The sequence below is a fragment of the Oreochromis niloticus genome, linkage group LG18 (assembly GCF_001858045.2).
Source record: "Oreochromis niloticus isolate F11D_XX linkage group LG18, O_niloticus_UMD_NMBU, whole genome shotgun sequence".
In the NCBI taxonomy this organism is placed as follows: Eukaryota; Metazoa; Chordata; class Actinopteri; order Cichliformes; family Cichlidae; genus Oreochromis; species Oreochromis niloticus.
The window spans coordinates 11450173-11471060 of record NC_031982.2 but is presented as its reverse complement, the minus strand read 5'-3'; the positions used below and the strand labels follow the sequence as shown (position 1 = coordinate 11471060).

Below are 20888 nucleotides of genomic sequence, written 5' to 3'. Positions count from 1 at the left end.
ACGTCGGGGCTTTGGGGAGGTCATTCCAGAAGCTGAATGTTGGTCTGCTTTAGCCATTTGAAAACCAGTTTTGATATGTGCTTGGGATCATTGTCCTGTTGGATGACCCAACTGTGTCCAAGTGCCAACTGTCTAGCTGTTGATGTAAAGTCAAGTTGAAGCATTTAGCACTTGTATTCATCTGTCACAGGTGAATCCAGACAAGCTAAAAAGGACACTTGAAAATACAACAAACACGTTGCTTGTTGAAGTTTGTGGGTTGATCCTGATCATCCCAACCAATTTTTCTCTCATTTGAAGGTGATAATTTGGGTCTTCTTCCAGACCTTGGCAAAGTGGTGATACATCTGAATAACTTGTACTGATGTAAAGTTGCTTGAACTGATGATCTTGGAATCTGCAGTTGTGTAGAAATGACTCCCAGAGACCTTCCCAACTTGTATAAATCTACAATTCTCAGATTAAGAAAATCATTAAAAGCCACAAATTACCATGATATTCATGCAGATGCCCCAGTGTGTATAAACTACTGACTACAACTGTGTATGTTTAGTCCAGGGGTTTCTGACCTAGACATATGTAGTCACGAGATAAACATGAGGATTTTTAGTTATTTCAATGAAACAGTCTCATAAGATCTGAGGCCAATTGGGACACTGCATGAACTGAAAATACTTCATCAAACTAAAAGAATTCGGAATACTTTTACTGTTTTTCTGCGAAGATCCGTCTGCTCACTACTTTTCTGTAATGTTTTTGTTTGTGCAACTCTTCTCTCCTAAAAAGCAGAACTAACCCTGCCATATCTGTGGTAACACAGGCGGTAATGAAAACAGGACACGTTGGTTGAAATCTGACACTGGACACAAACTGCTGTAACTCTGCAGCTGCGCCACCTGCTGTTCACAGAGGAAATCAACCCCCGGAAGATATCACCGGATGTTTGCCAGAAATCGCGCGATATCTGGCCTTGCGAGACTTCTGGCCGTTCTTTTCCCCGGAACATCAGGCAAGATGGTAGGTGTTTGTACCCTCTCGCAGCTAGTCAGACTACAATCTGTATGCATCGGGGCTCTAAAGTTGTTGTTTTGAACAGCTGACTGTGTCATCGAACAGTTCCACAGTTTTTATTACCATCCTGTAGAAAATTGTTGCTCCAAATAAAAGATTAAACTGTGTTTACAGACTCCGTACTAGCCGGAGCTATGGCTAAGCTAACCCGGTGGTAGAGCGTTACCCGTAGCAGTAACTGAAATAAAATAATCATTATAATATTACTGTAGTTGGTTGTGCATTAATTATTAAACCGACCTGTAGACTTTTAATGGTGAAAGTGAGTGACGCCTGTTAAATTCTGAAGCACCAGTGTAAAATGCTAAGCTACATACTCACCGGAGTGATCCCGTTTCTTCCAGGCGGATACCGAGATCAAGAAGAAGCGTACCTTCAGGAAGTTCACATACAGAGGTGTGGACCTGGACCAGCTTCTGGACATGTCCTAGTAAGTGACACAACTGAGACGGTCACTGGTGATGTCATTCAGTCAACTAGAGTTACTGTACTGCTACTACTACTACACATCTTGACTTGATGTAGAGTAATTTGTGAGTGTCTCACTGTGACAACAGATGGGTTTATAAGTGATGATACTGACTTTTTACTCACGGAAAATAAAATTGTCCAATTTTTAAGATGATTTATTCAACTCTGACGCTTGCAGGTCAAAACTGAATAAAGAGGCTTGAGACTGGACACTGAAACTACAATTTCCTTGTCTAATATTGGCAGCCATTTTTTTCACCTTAATGTGTCTGGCAGCATTGAATAGTTTGTGTATGGACACATGATTTCTTCTCTTACTTGTATCTGGGAATTGGAGGCCTGAGACTTAATTTAAATTGCTTTCCTCTGTGTCCTGCCCCTAGTGAGCAGCTGATGCAGCTGTACTGCGCCCGCCAGAGGAGGAGGCTGAACCGTGGCCTGCGTCGCAAGCAGCAGACTCTGCTTAAGCGCCTGCGCAAGGCAAAAAAGGAGGCTCCTCCCATGGAGAAACCAGAGGTGGTGAAGACCCACCTGAGGGACATGATCATCCTGCCTGAGATGGTTGGGTCTATGGTTGGAGTGTACAATGGCAAGACTTTCAACCAGGTTGAGATCAAGGTGAGATGTCAGTCTGGTAATCGGCACAGTGTTAAAAGCTGGGCTGGCTTTATTTCTGGTATTAAACTAAAACAGCTTACCCATCCTATACAACTGCTCATGTAGGTCATGATAATTTATTTTAGGGAAAAACAAAAGCCCAAAACTAAAGTGTGCATTGGTCCAGCAGATATGAATGACCAATGAATTGACCTTTTTCCCATTTACAACATCATTCAGTTTTCACTCATTGCCCTCTAAAAATAGACTTTCAGCTCAAGTGGCTCACACAGCATTTTTTCAAATGTAAGTAAAGTTGTTTTTATGTAGTTGTGGAACTATAGCTACATCTGACCATGGTTGTCAAAGTGATTCAACATAGCTGATAATTAGTACACTGGGAAAATACAGATATACTAAATTGCAATAAAATATTTGGACGTCTTAGGTGGTTAAAAAATGTAAGGGGTTTTTATCAGTTTTCCAAGAGTGTATTTCTTATAAGCTAGTTTTCCTGAAGTCACCGCTTTACATTGAGTACACTGTGATGCATAATCTTCTGCAGTATAGGACATTTGTTCAGATCTGAACATACTTCAGACTTGCTCTGCTGGACATATTGTCCAGTTAAATAAAAAACAAAAAACGCATCAATTTTTAAGTTGACAGTAAAATATGCTATGAGCCAAATCACCCATAGCGATTGATTATGAATGCAGGATGATGCAGAATAATCGGGTGTTGCAAAAACCCTCAAGCACGCCAGCTTCAACGTGCACAGATCCTGCATGCCTCCAGGCTTCCCCATTTTGGTACTGACCAAGTCATGTTATTTAGTGGCTCCAAAGTGTAGAGGTTTACACTGACCAGCAAAAGTTCCTGTATTTGATCCAGGGAGGAGACCCCCATCTCTGTGGAGTTGTCAGGGAGGGCATCCACCTTTTAAAGAAGGGGTCAGCCAAAAGTAGCTTGAATCATACTTTACCTTAGTGAATCTTGCATATCCTGTATAAAAGAATTCCTACTGTATTGCACTTTTCAAATCCACATCCCTGTTTGTACACATCAAATTACTTTGCTCAAGCTTTTGAGGGTAAACTGTTTTGTTTAAATGTCAGTAAATATGTTCTGATCTGTGTCACATAACATTCTATTGCTCTGTACTTAACGTATTGTTGTTTGTCCTCTCTCCACAGCCTGAGATGTGTGGTCACTACTTGGGAGAGTTCTCCATCACCTACAAGCCAGTGAAGCACGGTCGCCCTGGTATTGGAGCCACACACTCTTCTCGTTTCATCCCTCTGAAGTAGAATGGCTGTATTATTTGTATAAATAAAAAATTGGGTGCTCCACACAACATGATTGTGTTGATTTTCTTTTACATTATGGGTCAAAATGAAAATTGAATGCATATTTTAAAGATGACATGGTGACAGAAACCTCGTAAATGCAAGAAAGGTGCCTGCAAGATAAGGTGCTTTGTATGAATTTTGATTTATGCTGGAAAACTGGTGGAAGTCCTTGAAATGTAAAATTTCTTTACAAAACAGAAGATATGCACGTCAAAATCACTGGTGACTTGCTAATTAACGGCTTTCAGCCTTTCTGACATGGTCTCTGCTTCATCTTGAAGCTTTTCACATCAGGCATCATCGCCTGACCTGGGGCGCTGTTCATGCTCAAATAAGGTGAGCAGTTGTAATACTGACCACAAAGTTCCTGCCGCCGCTGAAACCAGAGCAGCAACAGCGGTGCGGCTGAAAAAAAGCACCGGGTTTGTACTCCACCAGTACGAATGTTCCGCCTCTTGAATCACAGAGCCAGCTGCAATTTGAGTGTGGCCATTCTGGGCCATGGATACAAGCTCTAGCGGTCTCAAAAACTGTTTATTGACATCGAGCTAATAAGGTTTGTAAGCCGGGTAAAGAAACAGTGGCCGCATTGGTGAGTGTTGGTTTACATTTTAACTTCTTTCACAGAGTGTGTTTTTATAGAAAACCAGACACCGCTAGCTTGTGGCAACCTAGCTTCCAGCCCGGTTAACGGCAGCTAGCTAGTTAGCTTCAGAGCGAGAATGACAGAGGGGAACAGTCCTGTCAAAAGGCAGCGAAGGCAAAAACGATTTAATAACTGTCTTTCGCTGCCTGTTTTTAAAATCTTGGGGGTTTTGTTGTTCACCTCAGGATGTAAGTAACATCGGCTGACTTTGAAATGTTCGCTCAAATAAATTTGCCGGTGTTTTTCCCGGCGTGAATGAGTAGTTGCAAATCAAGAACAAAGATCTATTGTAGGCGAGCTAACCTTAACTGTTACCATCAGCGGCACCGGTATTATTATTATTATTATTTTTTACCATTTCACTCTACTAATTTCCCATCCTTAATATTAAGCCTTTAGACGCTGTCAGGTATCTACCTGACTCAAATGGGCTCTTTCCGTATATTATTTTACAACGGGCACACAGGTCCCTGTAATTTTAACGTGTTTAGTAAGACCGAGGCCACGTTAAGTTAAATTTTAATTGCTAATAGGAGGATTACAAGGACTAGACAGTCGGTAATAACGTTACAGATGTTCTTCATCCAAGTGAAGATTTACGGTATGGCTAATATACATTCGTACATGAGGATTAACAAATTATTGTTGAATTCGCTATTTAGGGCCATCCATACGTATTCTGTGCTACATGCTGGTTGGTGTTTTGATTGCGAGTTTGTTAAACACAGATGTAAGTAGCTTCACCATAATATTAGATTAGTCAACTATAATTACCAAAGCAGTAGCATCAGAAAAGCACCTCGGTTGTTTATACAGTATCCCCCCACACAGGTGTTTGCGTCATATAATCTCTGACTGAACAGAGATTATAAAGGCAGAAATGTGGGCTATACTCTAAATCCTGTGTTTTACCTGAAGCTGAGTTGTAGATGTGTCAGCTGCTTTTGTGCTACCATAGACTTGCATATAAAAATCGTTCAGGGGATTTCACATCTTTAGTGGACACAGCAGTATGCAAGTATCTTTTGAAGTCTTAATAAAGGATACATTTTCCCCTCTGTTGGGGCCCACTTTCTGCATTTGTGTTATGCACTGTGGCTCAATGTAATGGGACAAGAACACCCTGGTGCAGACAGATTTCTTGACTGTGTCTAGCTCTTGTTATAAAGAATTTATGACCCAATTTCCAAGTTTGCTAACTAACTCTATTTACAATTTTTTAACATTACATCTGTACTTATTTTATTGGTTACAGATCTGACGTCACACGTGTTAACCAGTGAATGCATAGAGTCAAGAAGGTCAAACTTTGTGACAATAAAGAGGGTATCTGGACAAGGTACAGTGTTCATGTAGTCTGTCTGCCTTGCTTAAAAAAATGGATGAATAATATTTAAACCAGTTCCAATAAATGAATGGCCTTGTGTAGGTGTGCCTTGGTTTCCGCACCACTTATCAGTTCTTTGTAATGTCAACATGCAGCTGTGTGACTGTGAGCATGACGGCTGTGGACGGCCTTTCGGATAATGCAGAGGTGGTGGAAATGGAGGATGTGCCATCTCAGTTCTTTGTGGAGAAACACTCTTGGGAGGGCCTGCGAGATATTATCCACTGTAGCAGGAAGTACTCAGGCATGATTGCCAACAAGGCTCCCCATGACTTCCAGTTCGTGCAGAAAAATGATGAAAATGGACCCCACTCCCACCGGCTCTACTACCTCGGTAAGCCGCACAAAAATGCCCAGTATCAGCTTGTAATTGGTAATTTCTGTCTTTTTCTCAACTGTACTCCTTTCAGTTGACCTCGGTCATGCTTTTCTGCTCAAGGCAGCAGAGGATGATTGCCTCATGATACTAAAACAGTCACGGTGAAATGCCTGTTGTTTCTTGTTGACACTGCCTTTGTTGGTTTTCTTTGTGCTTACCAGGAATGCCTTATGGAAGCAGAGAGAACTCATTACTCTACTCAGAAATCCCCAAGAAGATTCGGAAAGAGGCCCTCTTAGTGTTGTCATGGAAACAGATGCTGGATCACTTCCAGGTGAATTCCCCATCTCTCTTCTCTGTTTGTGCTGTGCCACTACCAAACTACCCAGTATGTTGTTATTGAAGCCCAAAATACTATCCAACCACTATGAAGGGATGATGGGGCAGATGAAGGTGGTTCAATCATGTGTTTCTCATTTATTATGAGATATATATATATATGTACCGTTGCATATGCACAGGTTTACATAGCAAACCTCTAAAAATCCCTTTGGTAAATTGAAATCTTATCCATATGTTTTCCTGTTGTTGCTCTAAGGCTACGCCGCACCAGGGGGCATATTCTCGAGAGGAGGAGTTGCTGAGAGAGCGTAAACGTTTGGGAGCATTTGGTATTACATCCTATGACTACCATTCCCAGACTGGACTGTTCCTCTTCCAGGCTAGTAATAGCCTATTCTACTGTCAAGACGGTGGCAACAATGGTTTCATCGTGAGTACAGCTGCTCAATTTTTTGCAATTCTTAGATTCTCTTGATTAAAGAATGGATCTGTACAGATGTGTAACGACACTGTTATGTTAAATACATTACTTTGGCTCATAAACCTGTAAATACTGTGTAGCCGTTCAATTAGAGGGATACCAAGGAATACCTGCAAGGTAGAGATTAGGGATGGGTATCGAAACCCGGTTCTTGTTGAGAACCGGTTCTCACTGTTTCAATTCCTTGGAATTGTTTGCCATTTTTGCAAACGATTCCCTTATCGATTCCAGTCGCCCCGAAAGACGTCACCACGTTGCGGAGCGTCATTTACCTGGCAGGGCGCCTAAGTGGCTCAAACGCTCAAAAGTTTGGTTATACTTTACGAGAACGGATGGCAACAGGGCAACTTGCAATACTTGCAAAGTAGATATTTCATTTAAGGGAGGAAACACTACGAATATGCAAAAGCATTTGCTGACAAAACACGCGATAACCTTAAATGAATGTCGTGTTTTTAATTCCGCTCCGGACTCGTGAATCTCAACCCAGCAGCAGCAGTAACGTTTGCACGTCCTCTCCCGTTAATGCGGCAGGTAAATAATCAGCTAAAAGTGCATATTATGTTAGCGCGATTTGCCTTATTACAAAACCTACCATTACTGTGCGCTGCATTTAGGTGACCATGATGAGAGAGACAGAGTCTGGCTGGCAGTTCTCGCTGCAGTCTACCGGTAGCGTCTCCTTTCAGGCCAGGATAGACGAATGTCACCGAGCAGTGACTAAGTTTGTGGTCAAAGGCTTGCACCCATTTGCCACAGCAGATGCCCCCGATTTTCGGTAAGTGAATGTGTTTAATTGTAGGCAGGGACATTACTGGATATTCTTGTGTAATTGCTACAGAATAATTCATGTTATACTTTGTTATTGCTACAGAAGAATATTTATTTTATTATTTTACATTTACATTTTTTTTTCCTGGGGACCCTGTGACACCCCATTCAAGAGCCGTAGGCTGTGGATCTCTTAAGATCTCACTGTTGGGTTTGCAAGGCCATGTTACTCCTAAATTTCTATCTTGTTCAAAGAGAAGATATAAAACAAAGTTCTAAGCTAATCGACCTTAGTGTTCTCCTTTTTAAAAAATAAGAATCGATAAGAGAATCGATAAAGAATCGAATCGTTAAACAGAATCGAAAATGGAATCGGAATCGTGAAAATCTTATCAATACCCATCCCTAGTAGAGATGACCTCTATCTGTGAGTTTCCTGTCAGACCTTCTTCCAGACACACAGTCAGTGAATAGTGTTTCCATGTTATAAGTTATTACATTTCATGTGTTTGTGTGATTAATGGCTAGAGCAGGAATGTTAGACTGACTTTGCGTTGTGGGCCACCTTCTTCTTAAGTGGGCCATAAAACTGAAACTCCCCTTTCTGTCAGTGTAAAGAAGTGTAACTGCACATTGAATCCCTCCGACATCTTAATATAAGTAATTTCGACAGTACAGCTCAGTTTTTACCCATCAGCTGTAAAAGGCTGATGGGGTAATGCTATCACCCTGCCTGGTGGACAGACAGGCAAGCAATGGAACACCTGAGTTTGTGAATGCAATAACTCAAAAACAAGGCAACATAGGAGTTTCAAATTGATACCATAGGTGTATCGACTACAAATCTTGGGAGAGTTAACATTTTTTAGATGCCTATCAATAGTAACAGCTGTAAAACTCGCTTTGGACCTTGGATTAAGATTCATTTAGATTGTTTTTACTGTTTGTCAGAGGTGCACTTCAGGTCTTTCTCCCCCTGTGCTTGTGCCTTTTATAATTTTAATTTAACCTGCTTGAAGCAACAGGGATTTCCTTGTACATTACACTGTATTTGAAGAGTTTTTGGAGTGCATGATGCTGCTGCTGAATCTTGATGATGGGTTTAACAAGATAAAAAGAATAAACAAACTGGTTAAATAATAGATAAATGAGATTTGTATAAACATACAACAACATCCTCACTGGTAGGAGAAATTGCAATAGCTCGAATGCGTTGAGTCACTTTACAAAATCATGAGCTGGTCTGAGTCACTGAAAATAACCACGTGCATCCATATGGGTGGTCTGTACTTGCTGTCATTTGCTTGGCTGTGCAGACCAACAATCTCAAGCTGTTATCTGAGCTTCTCTTTACAACTCAACAAGTATTTCAAGTCAGCAGATGTTACAGACTGAGTTAACTTAGTTCACAGAACTCTTTTTGATTGTCCTAATGTCTTTCCTCTAAACTTCCGAATTTTTTTTCGTGAATCAGGTTAATGTTTTCATAAGGCTCTCGCTCTGTCCACGTAACATTCAATTTCCTTTTGACTAAGACTGTTTTTGTTGGTTTTAGCAGTCAGCTCCTGTAAAGCCTATGGAGATCAAGACCCAGTGCTCAGGGACCCGTATGGACCCCAAGATCTGCCCTGGAGATCCAGACTTTATAGCCTTTATCAACAACAATGACTTGTGGATAGCCAACATTAAGACAGGCGAGGAAAGGCGACTCACGTACTGCCATAAAGGTCTGAAGACTCTTTTTTTTAAAATTTAAACAGTATTTTTATTGAGTGAGCTTTACAAATTTCATACTATTAATGTGTGTCTTGTTTTGGCACTTCATCTTCCCTTTTTTTTTTCATCCAATTTCACTTTGTAGCGCAGAGAGAAAACAACTTTGAGATACCACATGTTCAGTTTTGTGTTTAGGCATATGAATATGGCGTATGGATTTGAACCCATTTGCTAATTTATTCAATTTCTTCCAGGTTTAGATAATGTTAAGGAGGACCCCAAGTCTGCAGGTGTAGCAACTTTTGTCATCCAGGAAGAGTTTGACCGTTTCACTGGCTACTGGTGGAGCCCCACAGCAGTAGAAGGTCAGCAGTATGTCCTTTTCCAATAGTACCAGCTCAGCTCAGCTTGACTCAGTTTTTAGGGGTTTCCATTAGGTGGTAGTACCTGGTACCAGGTACTTTTTAGTACCCGCTTGGCCAGGATTCCAAGTGACCTGAGATCTGATCCAAAAAATTTGACGTCATCAGACTGTATGCGACTGATTGGCTAGTCAGTGGCGTCACTCGATGAGTCATGTGGGTGTCTCCTTTACAAAAATCAAAGCTGCCATTTTTTAAACCTGGCAATGAGAGAAAAGGCTGCACAGAAATCAACATTGTGGTCCCCAAGCCTGACAAAAAGCCATACACTGAGCAGCAGGTGTACCATCACCTCGACGCCCTCTATTGTTATGGTGTTCGTGTTGCATACAAATAATGTCGCTGAAGTTTCAGCTGCGTTGCTATAACCAGGGGTGCACATAAGTGGTCCGCAGGTGCGCATTCGCTGTCAAAATAAAAGACGCGCACCAGATAAGAAGTTGCAACGCGGGTTTGCGTACATAAGATTTTCTGGAGGAGGACAGACATTTGTTTAGACCTCTTAAAGATGTCGAAGAAGCAAGCCCCTTTAAGCAATTAATTTGGTGTTCCTCCACCTCCAAAGAAATGCCAGAAGGAGTCCGAACCACAAAAGAAGCGCATATTCTCGGAAAGATGGTTGCAGGAGGTGAGCTGGCTTCAAACAAATGATGAACGCACAGAGATGTGGTGCAGAATATGCCGTGAAAATCCATCTCTAGCGGACAAAAACAGTGCCTTTTATATGTACGCAAACGTGCGTTGCAACTTCTTTTCTGGTGCACGTCTTTTATTTTGACAGCGAATGCGAACCTGCGGACTACTTATGTGCACCCCTGGCTATAACGACCCCACGTACATTAGGTGGCACTCAATTGTAATGGAAAACTTCCGAAACTGAGTTGAATCGAGCTGCGTCGAGTTGAGCCGAGTAGGTTCTCGGCTTAACGGCTATTACTAACAAAAGCAATTCATGTGCTTAAGGAACATTACTTACAGCCCATGTTATAGGTTCTGTTTCTTTGGATAAATTGTGTTAATTGTTTTTCTCCCGTCAGACCCTAATGGAGGTAAAACAGTGTACCTTCTGTATGAAGAAGTGGATGAGACAGAGGTAGAAATTATTCATGTTCCATCTCCGGCACTTGAGGAGCGGAAAGCAGATGCATACAGATATCCTCGCACAGGTCAGTGCAGGTTTGCACAATGTACGCACAAGAATTTAGAGTAGTGAAAACACACACACACATTTCTACAACTTGTATTTTTTTCTAATCTCTTATTTACAGGTAGCAAAAATCCCCAGTCTACACTTAAACTGGCAGAGATCAAGACAGATCATCAAGGAAGAGCAAGTGTCTCACTTCCTTTTCTTCACTTTTTTTCTACGTGCTTTAGCATCTTCATTCTTTAGCATGATCTTTATCTCATGTGTGTGTATGCATGTGTATGTGTATTTACAGATAGTGAGCACACACGACAAAGAACTGGTCGCCCCCTTTAACTCCTTGTTTCCTGGGACAGAATACATCGCCAGAGTAGGATGGACGAGTGACGGCAAATAGTGAGTGTTGCAAAATTCTGCCACTCTCAGAATAAACCAGCATAAGAAACTGTCTGATTGAGAACCTTTTAAAATTGTGGCATCAGTTTGGGACCTGTGGACGTACACGATAGTCTTGTTAGTTTTTACAGAAGTTATACTGGAGGGAACTATTTTTCATTCACGATTGCTCATCTTTCCATACAAAGCAGTCTTTTGATCGTTGTCTGCTCTCTGTTGTAGTGGTTGGGCAGTGCTGTTAGACCGCAGTCAGAGGAAACTGCAACTTGTTCTGCTGCCACCCGCCCTCTTCATCCCAGTGACAGATGATCCAGCTCTAAGACAGGAGAGTCTGGAGGCTGTGCCCACTAACACGCAGCCATACATAATCTATGAAGAAACCACTGACGTCTGGATAAATGTAAATGTTTTCTCACGGCACTCTATGGCTACCTGTAAAATAAACTGATTAAGTACATTTGTAAATTCTAATTATGACGCTTTCTTTCTTTCTGCAGGTTCACGATATATTCTATCCCTTTATTCAAACGACAGAAGATGAGTTTACTTTCATTTGGGTAAATGAGTCTAAAACAGGTTTCAGCCATCTGTATAAAATCACATCCCAGTTACAACCAGGCTGCTACCGTTGGATAGAGGAATACCAGCACCTAGAGGGTAAGAAACTAGGAGATGCCTCTGCATTGATTTGAAATGAGATAATCAGATTTTGTAGGCTGATATTATTTTTGTCTTTAGACTCAGCTGTTAGCGTTTACATTATAGAATGTTGATTTTTACTTTTTTGTCCTCCAGGAGACTTTAAATGTGCAATCAAAGAAGAGGTTACATTGACCTGTGGGGAATGGGAAGTGTTGGCAAGACATGGTTCCAAGGTGAGTGTCAAATACAAAAGAAAAAAAAATCACACCTATGAGAGATACAGGTGAACTCAGTAAGAAAATATTTGGGCAGTTCTCACTTTTAATCTCAACTAATGATCGTGAATTTGGAGTGCTGATTCTAAATCCTAATTTTAGGGTGTTTATAAAAAGACTGGTGCTGCAGTGCCTGAAGTTGACAACAGATCCACATCAGCTGACATTTGGTATTTCCCTGGAGATTTTCTGTCAGGCTTCTGCTGCAGTCAATTTCAATTTTTGCTTGTTTCAGGCCTGTTTTTTTGTTTTCAGTCTGGGTAAAACAGATGGACAAAAAACATGTCTGAACATGTCGACATTGTGCATAGTATGGATGCAAACACCCTCAAGTGCTACTGAAGCTGAAAGATGACAAGTTAACCTGATGCTGCCTTTAAAAAAATCACTAGAACAGTCAAATATACATGTTTGTTTGAACTGTACATTTTCTGTATTTTCTGTATTCTGGAGTTCAGCACCAATGCTGACTAGGTGTCAGCTTTTCTAAAATATTTTAAAATATTACTTGAAACAAAGATGTTTCAGTGGCTTTATTTAGGTTTGTCATGGACTACTTTATGGCATCTGAAAAGACCATTGCTGTATTTTTGCTGAGAGTTGCTGTTTTCATTCACCTTCAAATGTTCTCTAATGTTTCCTTTGCTAGATCTGGGTCAATGAGGCAACAAAGTTGGTGTATTTCCAGGGCACCAGAGACACTCCTCTGGAGCATCATCTTTACGTGGTCAGCTATGAGTCACCTGGAGATGTGGTCAGACTAACTAAGCCTGGCTTCTCTCATAGCTGCTCTGTTAGTCAGGTACTATCATTTATTTGTGCACGTACTTGTTTGCCTAACTCTGTGTGCAAATTTCAGTAATCCAGCTGTTTATCCAGCTGTTTTCTTAACATGTTGCTCAACAGTTGAGTTGCTTTAACATATTTTACTGTTTTGAGTAGTTCTGGTGGGAACAAGTACTTCAGTCTGTGCCAGAATTAAATTTCAAATATATGAATAATAAATAAATAAATAAATAAATAAATAAATATGTGTTGTTGGCTTACACCTGGGGAAACAAGACCAGTCCAGATTAAGTACAGCTAATAGAGGATATAGAGAAGGTTTAAGTAAAGAGAAAAACTGCCTGCTTAAGAGCAGTGAGAAATAAAGAACTGGCTTGAGGGAAGCGTTTAAAGAGAGTATTGACAGCATACTTGATAGTGTCTCATGTCAGGCTTTGTTGTAATTAGTGATACAACTTTGCATCCCTCTTGCCTTTTATTTCCTTCCTGTTCTTTATAAGGCATCTCTTTCTCTTCTCTTTTCTTGCAGAACTTTGACTTTTTTGTCAGCCACTACAGCAACGTGAGTACTCCTCCCTGTGTTCACGTCTACAAGCTGACTGGCTCAGAAGGTGACCCGTTGCACATGGTTCCTGAGTTCTGGGCCAGCATGATGGAATCGCCAGGTAAACAGAGCCTGATGTAAAAAAGACCATGTAACATCGCTCATACTAAAGACGGAGAGGCACTGCTTGTCAGCAGTGTGTACACTGAGATAGTATCCAAGAGCAACTGCATTCCTCTGTCTATAAGTGGTTAGTTCCAACAAAAAGTACTTGTTTGACATTTTGTGGCTATGCATTACCAAAGGAAAAGTCAGCCAAGAGTCATTGTTTTAAAATCTCTCAAACGATTTGATAAATTTGTTTTTCACATGGTAAATGTTTTGTTCCTTTTTTTAAAAAACCTCTCTTGCAGTTAAAAAATTACAAGTCTGGCATTAAACAAAACAAAGCCTCTCTGTGTCAGTATAGTTTTGTGCAGAAGATAGTCTGTCCAAGTGTGAATGTTCACATCAGGAAAAGATCCTAAACATCATCACATTTCTTCTGTTTCTGGTTGCCTTGGAACTCCTGAATGCAAATTTAAGGCTTTAAGTTTATTAACCTCTTTAATTCGAACCACTTATCATGGACCAAACCATCAAAATGGATTGAAAATTGCTCTATATACATTTTTTTCAGCACTACACCATTAGTTAATGTAGTTTTCATTATATGGGTGTCAGCTTGAACAGTTTGTGCTTTGTTGGAAGAGTAGGAATTGAAGAGGAAGTCTTGATTTAGACTTTTGCAGTGAATTTTTGCAGACGGTGTAAACTATCTAGCGGCCGACATTGTTGCTAGCATTTATGCTTGTGCAGGTGCATTATGTGTAATTACCTTGTGGCTGTATCTTGGTGTTTTATGTGTGGTGCCAGACGATAGACAGCGTTTTATTTGTTTGTTTGTTGGTTTTCTTTTTTTCTTCCTCCACGTCCATTCCGATAAATTCTGCAATCTCCCTCCTGAAATTTGCTGACATTTGAGAGTCCTTATATTGATGTTAGAATTATGTTTCCTTGTATTTAGCCACTTAGGGAATAACAATCAATATGCTAACTCAAAGTAGCCGAACATGCACAGCAGGAATTGACAGTACTGAACAGGCCAATCACAGTCGATGCAATCTGTAGTTAAATTTCTAGAGAGGTGAACATTAGGTTATGTGGTGGAATTCGGGGGGGTTGTGGTTGAGGTGTAGATTTCCCACTAAACCATAAATCCCTATTAACCACCACCCTATTGCAGGAGCTCCTACAGAGTTACTTGTCATGATTGTGCTTTTAACTGAAACAATATTTTTGAAGCTGTAAAAATCTGGCTGAGCAGAGAGTTAAAATGTGAAGGAAAAGTAAACCTGCAGCAGAGTCCAGCTGTGGAATATAGTACAGGTTCAAGAGTATCAGTAACCTTAAACACTAAAACGTTTCTTTTTTTTTATTCCCAATCAATCATTTAGTTCTGTAATATGTTTTAGAGTGCTGAGGTTTTTTCTGCTGTAACATTTGTTGACAAAGGGTTCTCAGGCATGTTGTATGAAGCACTTTGAGTAGAAAAGCATTATATAAGAGAACCAGTCATTTCACAATTTAAATGTTATTTGACATAAAACCTTGTTTGTGTATGCCTAACCTAGTGACTGCTTGTTGATGTCGTCCAGGTTGTCCGGGAGATTACAATCCACCTGAGATTTTCGACTTTCCGGGGAAGTCAGGCTTCCAGCTTTATGGGATGGTATACAAGCCTCACAACCTGCAGTCTGGGCGGAAACACCCCACTGTTCTCTTTGTCTACGGAGGCCCACAGGTTTGTAGCTGCATCTTATCCGTCTTACTTCTAACTGTGTAATCATACGGCTTTGTTACATAAGATCTAATCATTGCTGCCTTCCCTTTGTGGCTAATAAATGCTGCTCTGAAAGTCTATTACTGTGTAAACAAAATGTTTCTAAGAACATGATTATGTCTTTGTATATGTAGGTGCAGTTGGTTAACAACTCTTTTAAGGGCATGAAATACCTCCGCCTGAACACGCTGGCTTCTCTCGGCTATGCTGTGGTTGTCATTGATGGGAGGGGTTCTTGTCAGAGGGGCCTTGAATTTGAAGGAGCACTCAAAAACAAAATGGTAAAGTTTGACACATAATCCAGTATCATTAAAGAAATAGATGTGATGTGAAAGCTCCAGCCGAAATAACTCTGTTTGCCTCTCCAGGGTCAAGTAGAGATTGAAGACCAGGTGGAGGGGCTGCAGTATGTAGCAGAGAAGTTTAACTTTGTGGACCTGAGCCGTGTTGCCATCCATGGCTGGTCCTATGGAGGTTTCCTTTCTCTCATGGGCCTCATCCAGCGACCCAATATCTTTAAGGTTGGACTGCCTGTTCACCCTTAAGCTGTCGTTTATTGTTAAAACCATATGAAACTTTTGCCTTTAGCCCAAAACATGCAGGCATTTGTTATTTAATGCAATATAAAATGGAGAAATCATTTCTTAATTCTCTGTTTGCTTATTGCTCATAACTTAGTTTGTGATGCAGTTGCCAGTTGCATCCACATGGTGTCTGTCTTGGAGTGTGTTAGCCATTAGTCTTTATTAAGTAGAGATGTCTGCAGATAGATCGCTATGCTAAAGATTTTTCTTGTGACATGCGTGCATATCAGATGTAAAACAATGACATCAGAATATACCATTAATAATTGTATTATAACACACACAGTAAACCTAAACAATTACTCTCCTGCAAAATGACTTCTTTCCAGATTATGATGAATTCTTTTTCTTTTAATGTTATTTCTTTTCCATCCCTGACAGCTGGCTATTGCAGGAGCCCCAGTGACTGTGTGGATGGCCTACGACACAGGCTACACAGAGCGTTACATGGATGTGCCTGAGAACAACCAACAGGGCTACGAGGAGGGATCTGTGGCGCTGCATGTGGACAAGCTCCCTAGCGAGTCAGTACACACACACTCTTATTTAAGTTAACAAGAGTTTATGAGGTATTTGAATTTTTTAAATCAAAATGCACATTCACTGCAGTTTCCAATATTGTCTCTGCATTTTAATAACAATTGTAGGATCTTTAATGTTATATTTTTGTTGAATGTGCTTCACATTTGGTCAGTCCGATTCCTGTGCGCAACTGACAGTTCAAAAACTTAAAAAATCAGTTTCTTCTGTCTCATTCTTATAAAACACCTTAAAATGTGACTCTTAAAATATTTTAACTCTTGAACTCGTGCTTATGCATGCCACACCTTGCCTTTGTGTCCTTGGGCTACTTGGATCATTTTTAGTAGCTGAGGAACGTTGAGTTATTGATGTTTCAGTAGCAGGGTCTTCCTTTAAGTCAAAAGCAGTGGATTATTTTTATTATTATTTTTTGTATGTAAAATAAGTTCTGCAAAAGTTAAGATTGCATCCTGACGGAACCTCACTTTTTAGGTTTGTAGTGATGACCTTAAAAACCCCATACTGAAATTGAAAGTAAAAAAGTTTTTTATAACTGCATTTGTGTAATCATTCTATAAATCTCTTTGTGCCACTTAAAACATTTGTAATGTTGGGAACATGTTTTTACTGTTCTCGGAACACATATTCATTGCAGTTGAACTAATCACATGGTAACTCTCTTCTTCAGGCCCAACCGTTTGCTTATTCTCCATGGCTTTCTGGATGAGAATGTACACTTTTTCCACACCAATTTCCTAGTGTCACAGATAATCCGGGCTGGAAAGCCCTACCAGCTTCAGGTTTGTTTCATATCTTAAGAGCATAATACGTGTGTGTGTATGGTTATGTTGTTCCAGTATTATCACAATCATGTTATCCAGGATCAATGTTGCAGTTGATCACTCATGTTGGTTTGTTAGTGATAGTGAATGCTCGAACAACGTCACTGGTCAGATGCAGTGCTGATCCTGGACCAACATTATTATTATGATAATATAGCCTATATGGTGATAATATAACATCACCACCACTTGGATATCAGATCATGCTTCCAGAAACATAGAAGAAAGTGCACTTTTACTGCTAAGGGCCATCTTAGTTTTCACAGGATTTTGCTTCTATCACTTATTTATAGTTCAATGAATTAACTTCAGGTAACATAATACAGTAGTTGGATTATATATTAGGATTAGGACTGTTGTTTTGTATTTTGAACCTTTAGTGTCAGCGGGCAGCTATTTCCATAATGACAGCCACTGTGTTCTATACAAATGCTGTGACACTTTGCATCGACAGCGTTCAGTGCGATGATGCAAAGCAGCTTCTTTTTCCAGCTGCGCTCACAGTGCTTTCATTTGGAAATACAAGTTAACTCTTGAACCACTTCTCTGTCACCAACCAATCAAAATCAAGAAGTGTTGAGTTTATCAGTGTTGATGTTGACATTGTGAAAGGTTAAACAGAGCTTGTCTGTCGCTCACGGCCCAGTTATGTATGGTTAAGGGAGATGGTTTGTGTAACCTAGCAACAGCAGGTGCATTCTAGGCTACAAAAACAACCTTTGTAAAGAAGGTCATGAGTGGCTTCGAGGGCAAAAAAGATATTTTCTAGATTAGATATGATTGGTTACACACACAAAGAGCATGTCCATTAATTTATAAATTAATTTGCTGATGTTGGTTGATTGCTCTGTTTTAATTTTTAAAGGTCTACCCCAACGAGCGGCACAGTATCCGCTGTCCTGAGTCTGGAGAGCACTACGAGATAATGCTGCTGCACTTTCTACAACAATACCTCTAAAACCAGACAACAGGGGAGAAGTGAAGTCAAGTTCCCCTCTTCCTTCTTTTACCCCTCCCAACTGTCCGCCCACCTGTATTCTCCATGACCTCCCCACCCCAGCCCATTTATGTTTACCCCGTCAGCGAGAAACACATCAGATACCCAGCAGCCACCAGCCCCCCCCATTTGTATCACTTCTGCATTACATTTCCTTCTCTCTGTCTCGTTCTGTTACTCAATTGCTCTCCCAGTCTTCTTCACGCTCCCTTCACCCCCATGTACAGTCTGGAGAAAGGTTTACGTGCACAACATGTGGTGTCCCACCCAGAAAGCCGAACAAAGACTTGTGAAGAAATGTTTGCAGGCTGTGTCAGTCTGACTCATTGCTCACTCACATCTTCATTTCTACAGCCACGATGGTTTCTGCCAAACGTTATCAAATTGTTTGCCCGCCCCCCCAAACCTGTTTTGTTTACTCCAGTCAGAGGTAGAAGCGGGGGTTACAGTTCACAGATATGACATGGAATGTGTACACACATTTACAGACTTAAACTTTTACAGTATACATGCATATGTAAAATACAGTTCATCTCATACATAAGCACAGACACTCACACCCACCCTCACAATAGCCATACATACTGTGGGTCTGTACCTTGGAGTTGGTGTAATAATCAAGAAAGGAAGAAAATCAAGGCTCTTCCTCTGTCTGTGTTTTTAGCGTTTGTTGTTTAAAATGAAATATTTTTATGGATTTTTATTCTTTTTTTTTTCATGAGTGCTGATGGAAGGCACTCATTGATGTATTTGCGCCGTCTTACCCCATCATATTACATTGCTCGAGATGTCTGCTTGCCTTCTTAACACATAATTTATATTTGCCAAAGTACCTCTTGACTCTTGATCATGCTGGTATTTCCCTTTTTTACTGCAATAAAGACAACAAGAGGGTGAGCACTGGAGTCTTACAACAGCTTTGTACCACCGAAATACAATTTGTACATGATAATGAATAAATGTATGAATCAATCACAAGCTTTCTATTGGTGCGGTCTAATTATTTTTCTACCTGTGAAGGGTTATGTGTCTTGTTGTACTTCATATTTTCCGGGATTAAGAGGTTTTTTAAAATTACTATATTAAATGTCAAGTGTGGCTTAAAGGCTCAATTAGACCCCTGGCTCCTGTATTCCTCTTCACATTAGACTCCACCTGACTTATAGAAATCCACCTCAGCTACAACAGTAGCTCCCCAAACACGTGGCAGCTGATGCCGTGGTGACCTTTAGATGTATTGAGTGATGCTTCATATTGATTTGGTAGCACCGCAGAGACTTAACTGGATTCCACTGCCCTTAAAATCACTTCAATAAACAAGCTGGTGTTTGAAGAAGAAGGCAATGGCAATATTTGTTCCTTTGGGGGAAATATGTCAGTTTGCAGTTTCCAGAAATACATGACAAGATATATATTTTTATATGGTACCCACACTGGCCACTTTTATTTGGTACACTTGTTCAATTGTTATTGCAAACCTCTAATTAGCCATGTCTTATTAGTCACTTAGACATGTAGGCATGTAGACATGGTGAAAGGTCAACCTGGACAATAGAATAAGGAATGAATAGTGATTTAAGTGACTTTGACTGTGGTGTGGTTGTTGATGTCAGGCAGGCTAGTCTGAGTGATTCAGAAACGGCTTATCTACTGGGATTTTCCAGAAAAACCTAGGTTTCATAGAGAATGGCCCGAAAAATAGAAAATACCCAGTGAATGAGAGTTCTCTGCTGTTCTCTAATGCAACAGGTCAGAGGGGAATCACTAGTATCCTTTAAGCTAACTGGAGGGTAGCAGTATCTCAAGTAGTCACTTATTAGCTTAAAAACATCTCTGAATACACAACACCCTGAACCTTGAATCAGATGGGTTACAGCAGCAGAAGACCACCGGGTGCCACTCCTGTCAGCTAAGGACAGGAAACAGGCTACAATTCACAAAGGCTCACCAAAACTGGACAACAGAAGATTTGGTCTGATTAGTCTGCAGTGAAATTCAGATGGTAGGGTCACAATTTGGCATAAATAGCACAAACGCATGGATCCATCCTGCCTTATATCAATGGTTCAGCCTGGTTGGCACACTTTTATGGAGCTTGGTACCAACTAAGCACCATTGACCTGAGTGTTGTTGAGTGTGTATCCATCTTCTGATGACTGCTTCCACCATGTCACAAAGCTCAAATCATCTCAAACCGGTTTCTTGAACATGACAATGAGTTCACTGCACTCAAATGGTCTCCAGAGTCACCAGATCTCAATCCAATAGAGCACCTTTCGGATGTGGACCAAATATTGACCAAATTCTTTAAAGAACGTTTCCAACATCGTCTTTAGTGCCATGAAGAATTAAGGCAAATTCAAACGTTAAAAGGGGGTCCAACTTGGTATTAGCACAGTGTACCTAATAAAGTGACAGATGAAAACTGGTTAGATTAGTTTACCGAAAGGTCTTGATTAAGGTTAATCAAATCTGTCTACCAGGTCCATTAAAGCTAATGTTTAATTCTGCTTCATCTGGTGTGTGCTTAATTTGTTTGAAACAAACAAACAGAAACACTGGACTGTTTCTTGGTAGGGAGTACAGCCAGACAGCTAATGCTGTGGATTGTGCTGGCACTGTTCCTGAAACGGTGCCAAAAAGAACAAAACAGCCTGAGGTCAACACAAATAAACCGAAAGCGCCTTAAATGAAAG

General features: G+C 40.5%; 2 protein-coding genes across 3 annotated transcripts; both read left to right on the top strand.

The window, feature by feature from the left end:
- The first annotated feature begins 870 nt into the window (after positions 1–870).
- On the top strand, positions 871–3498 carry rps15 (ribosomal protein S15). Its single transcript, XM_003437766.5, has 4 exons — positions 871–1017; positions 1416–1501; positions 1926–2160; positions 3336–3498. Exons 1-4 carry the CDS (start codon positions 940–942, stop codon positions 3447–3449), a joined length of 513 nt encoding a protein of 170 aa, XP_003437814.2. The 5' UTR covers positions 871–939; the 3' UTR covers positions 3450–3498.
- A 389-nt stretch (positions 3499–3887) lies between these two features.
- On the top strand, positions 3888–19172 carry LOC100695974 (dipeptidyl peptidase 9). 2 transcript variants are annotated; one of them, XM_013271030.3, is made up of 21 exons: positions 3888–4083; positions 5393–5476; positions 5620–5858; positions 6065–6177; positions 6442–6615; positions 8996–9164; positions 9408–9518; positions 10613–10741; positions 10844–10905; positions 11018–11118; positions 11341–11518; positions 11616–11775; positions 11914–11993; positions 12685–12837; positions 13351–13486; positions 15063–15208; positions 15382–15528; positions 15616–15768; positions 16213–16355; positions 17042–17153; positions 18061–19172. In XM_013271030.3, the coding sequence occupies exons 2-21, from the start codon at positions 5421–5423 to the stop codon at positions 18151–18153; spliced, it is 2655 nt and encodes an 884-aa protein (XP_013126484.1). In that variant the 5' UTR covers positions 3888–4083; positions 5393–5420; the 3' UTR covers positions 18154–19172. The 2 variants fall into 2 exon arrangements, with proteins under 2 accessions (XP_013126484.1, XP_013126482.1); XM_013271028.3 differs by having other exon boundaries at positions 8993–9164.
- Positions 19173–20888: the final 1716 nt, after the last annotated feature.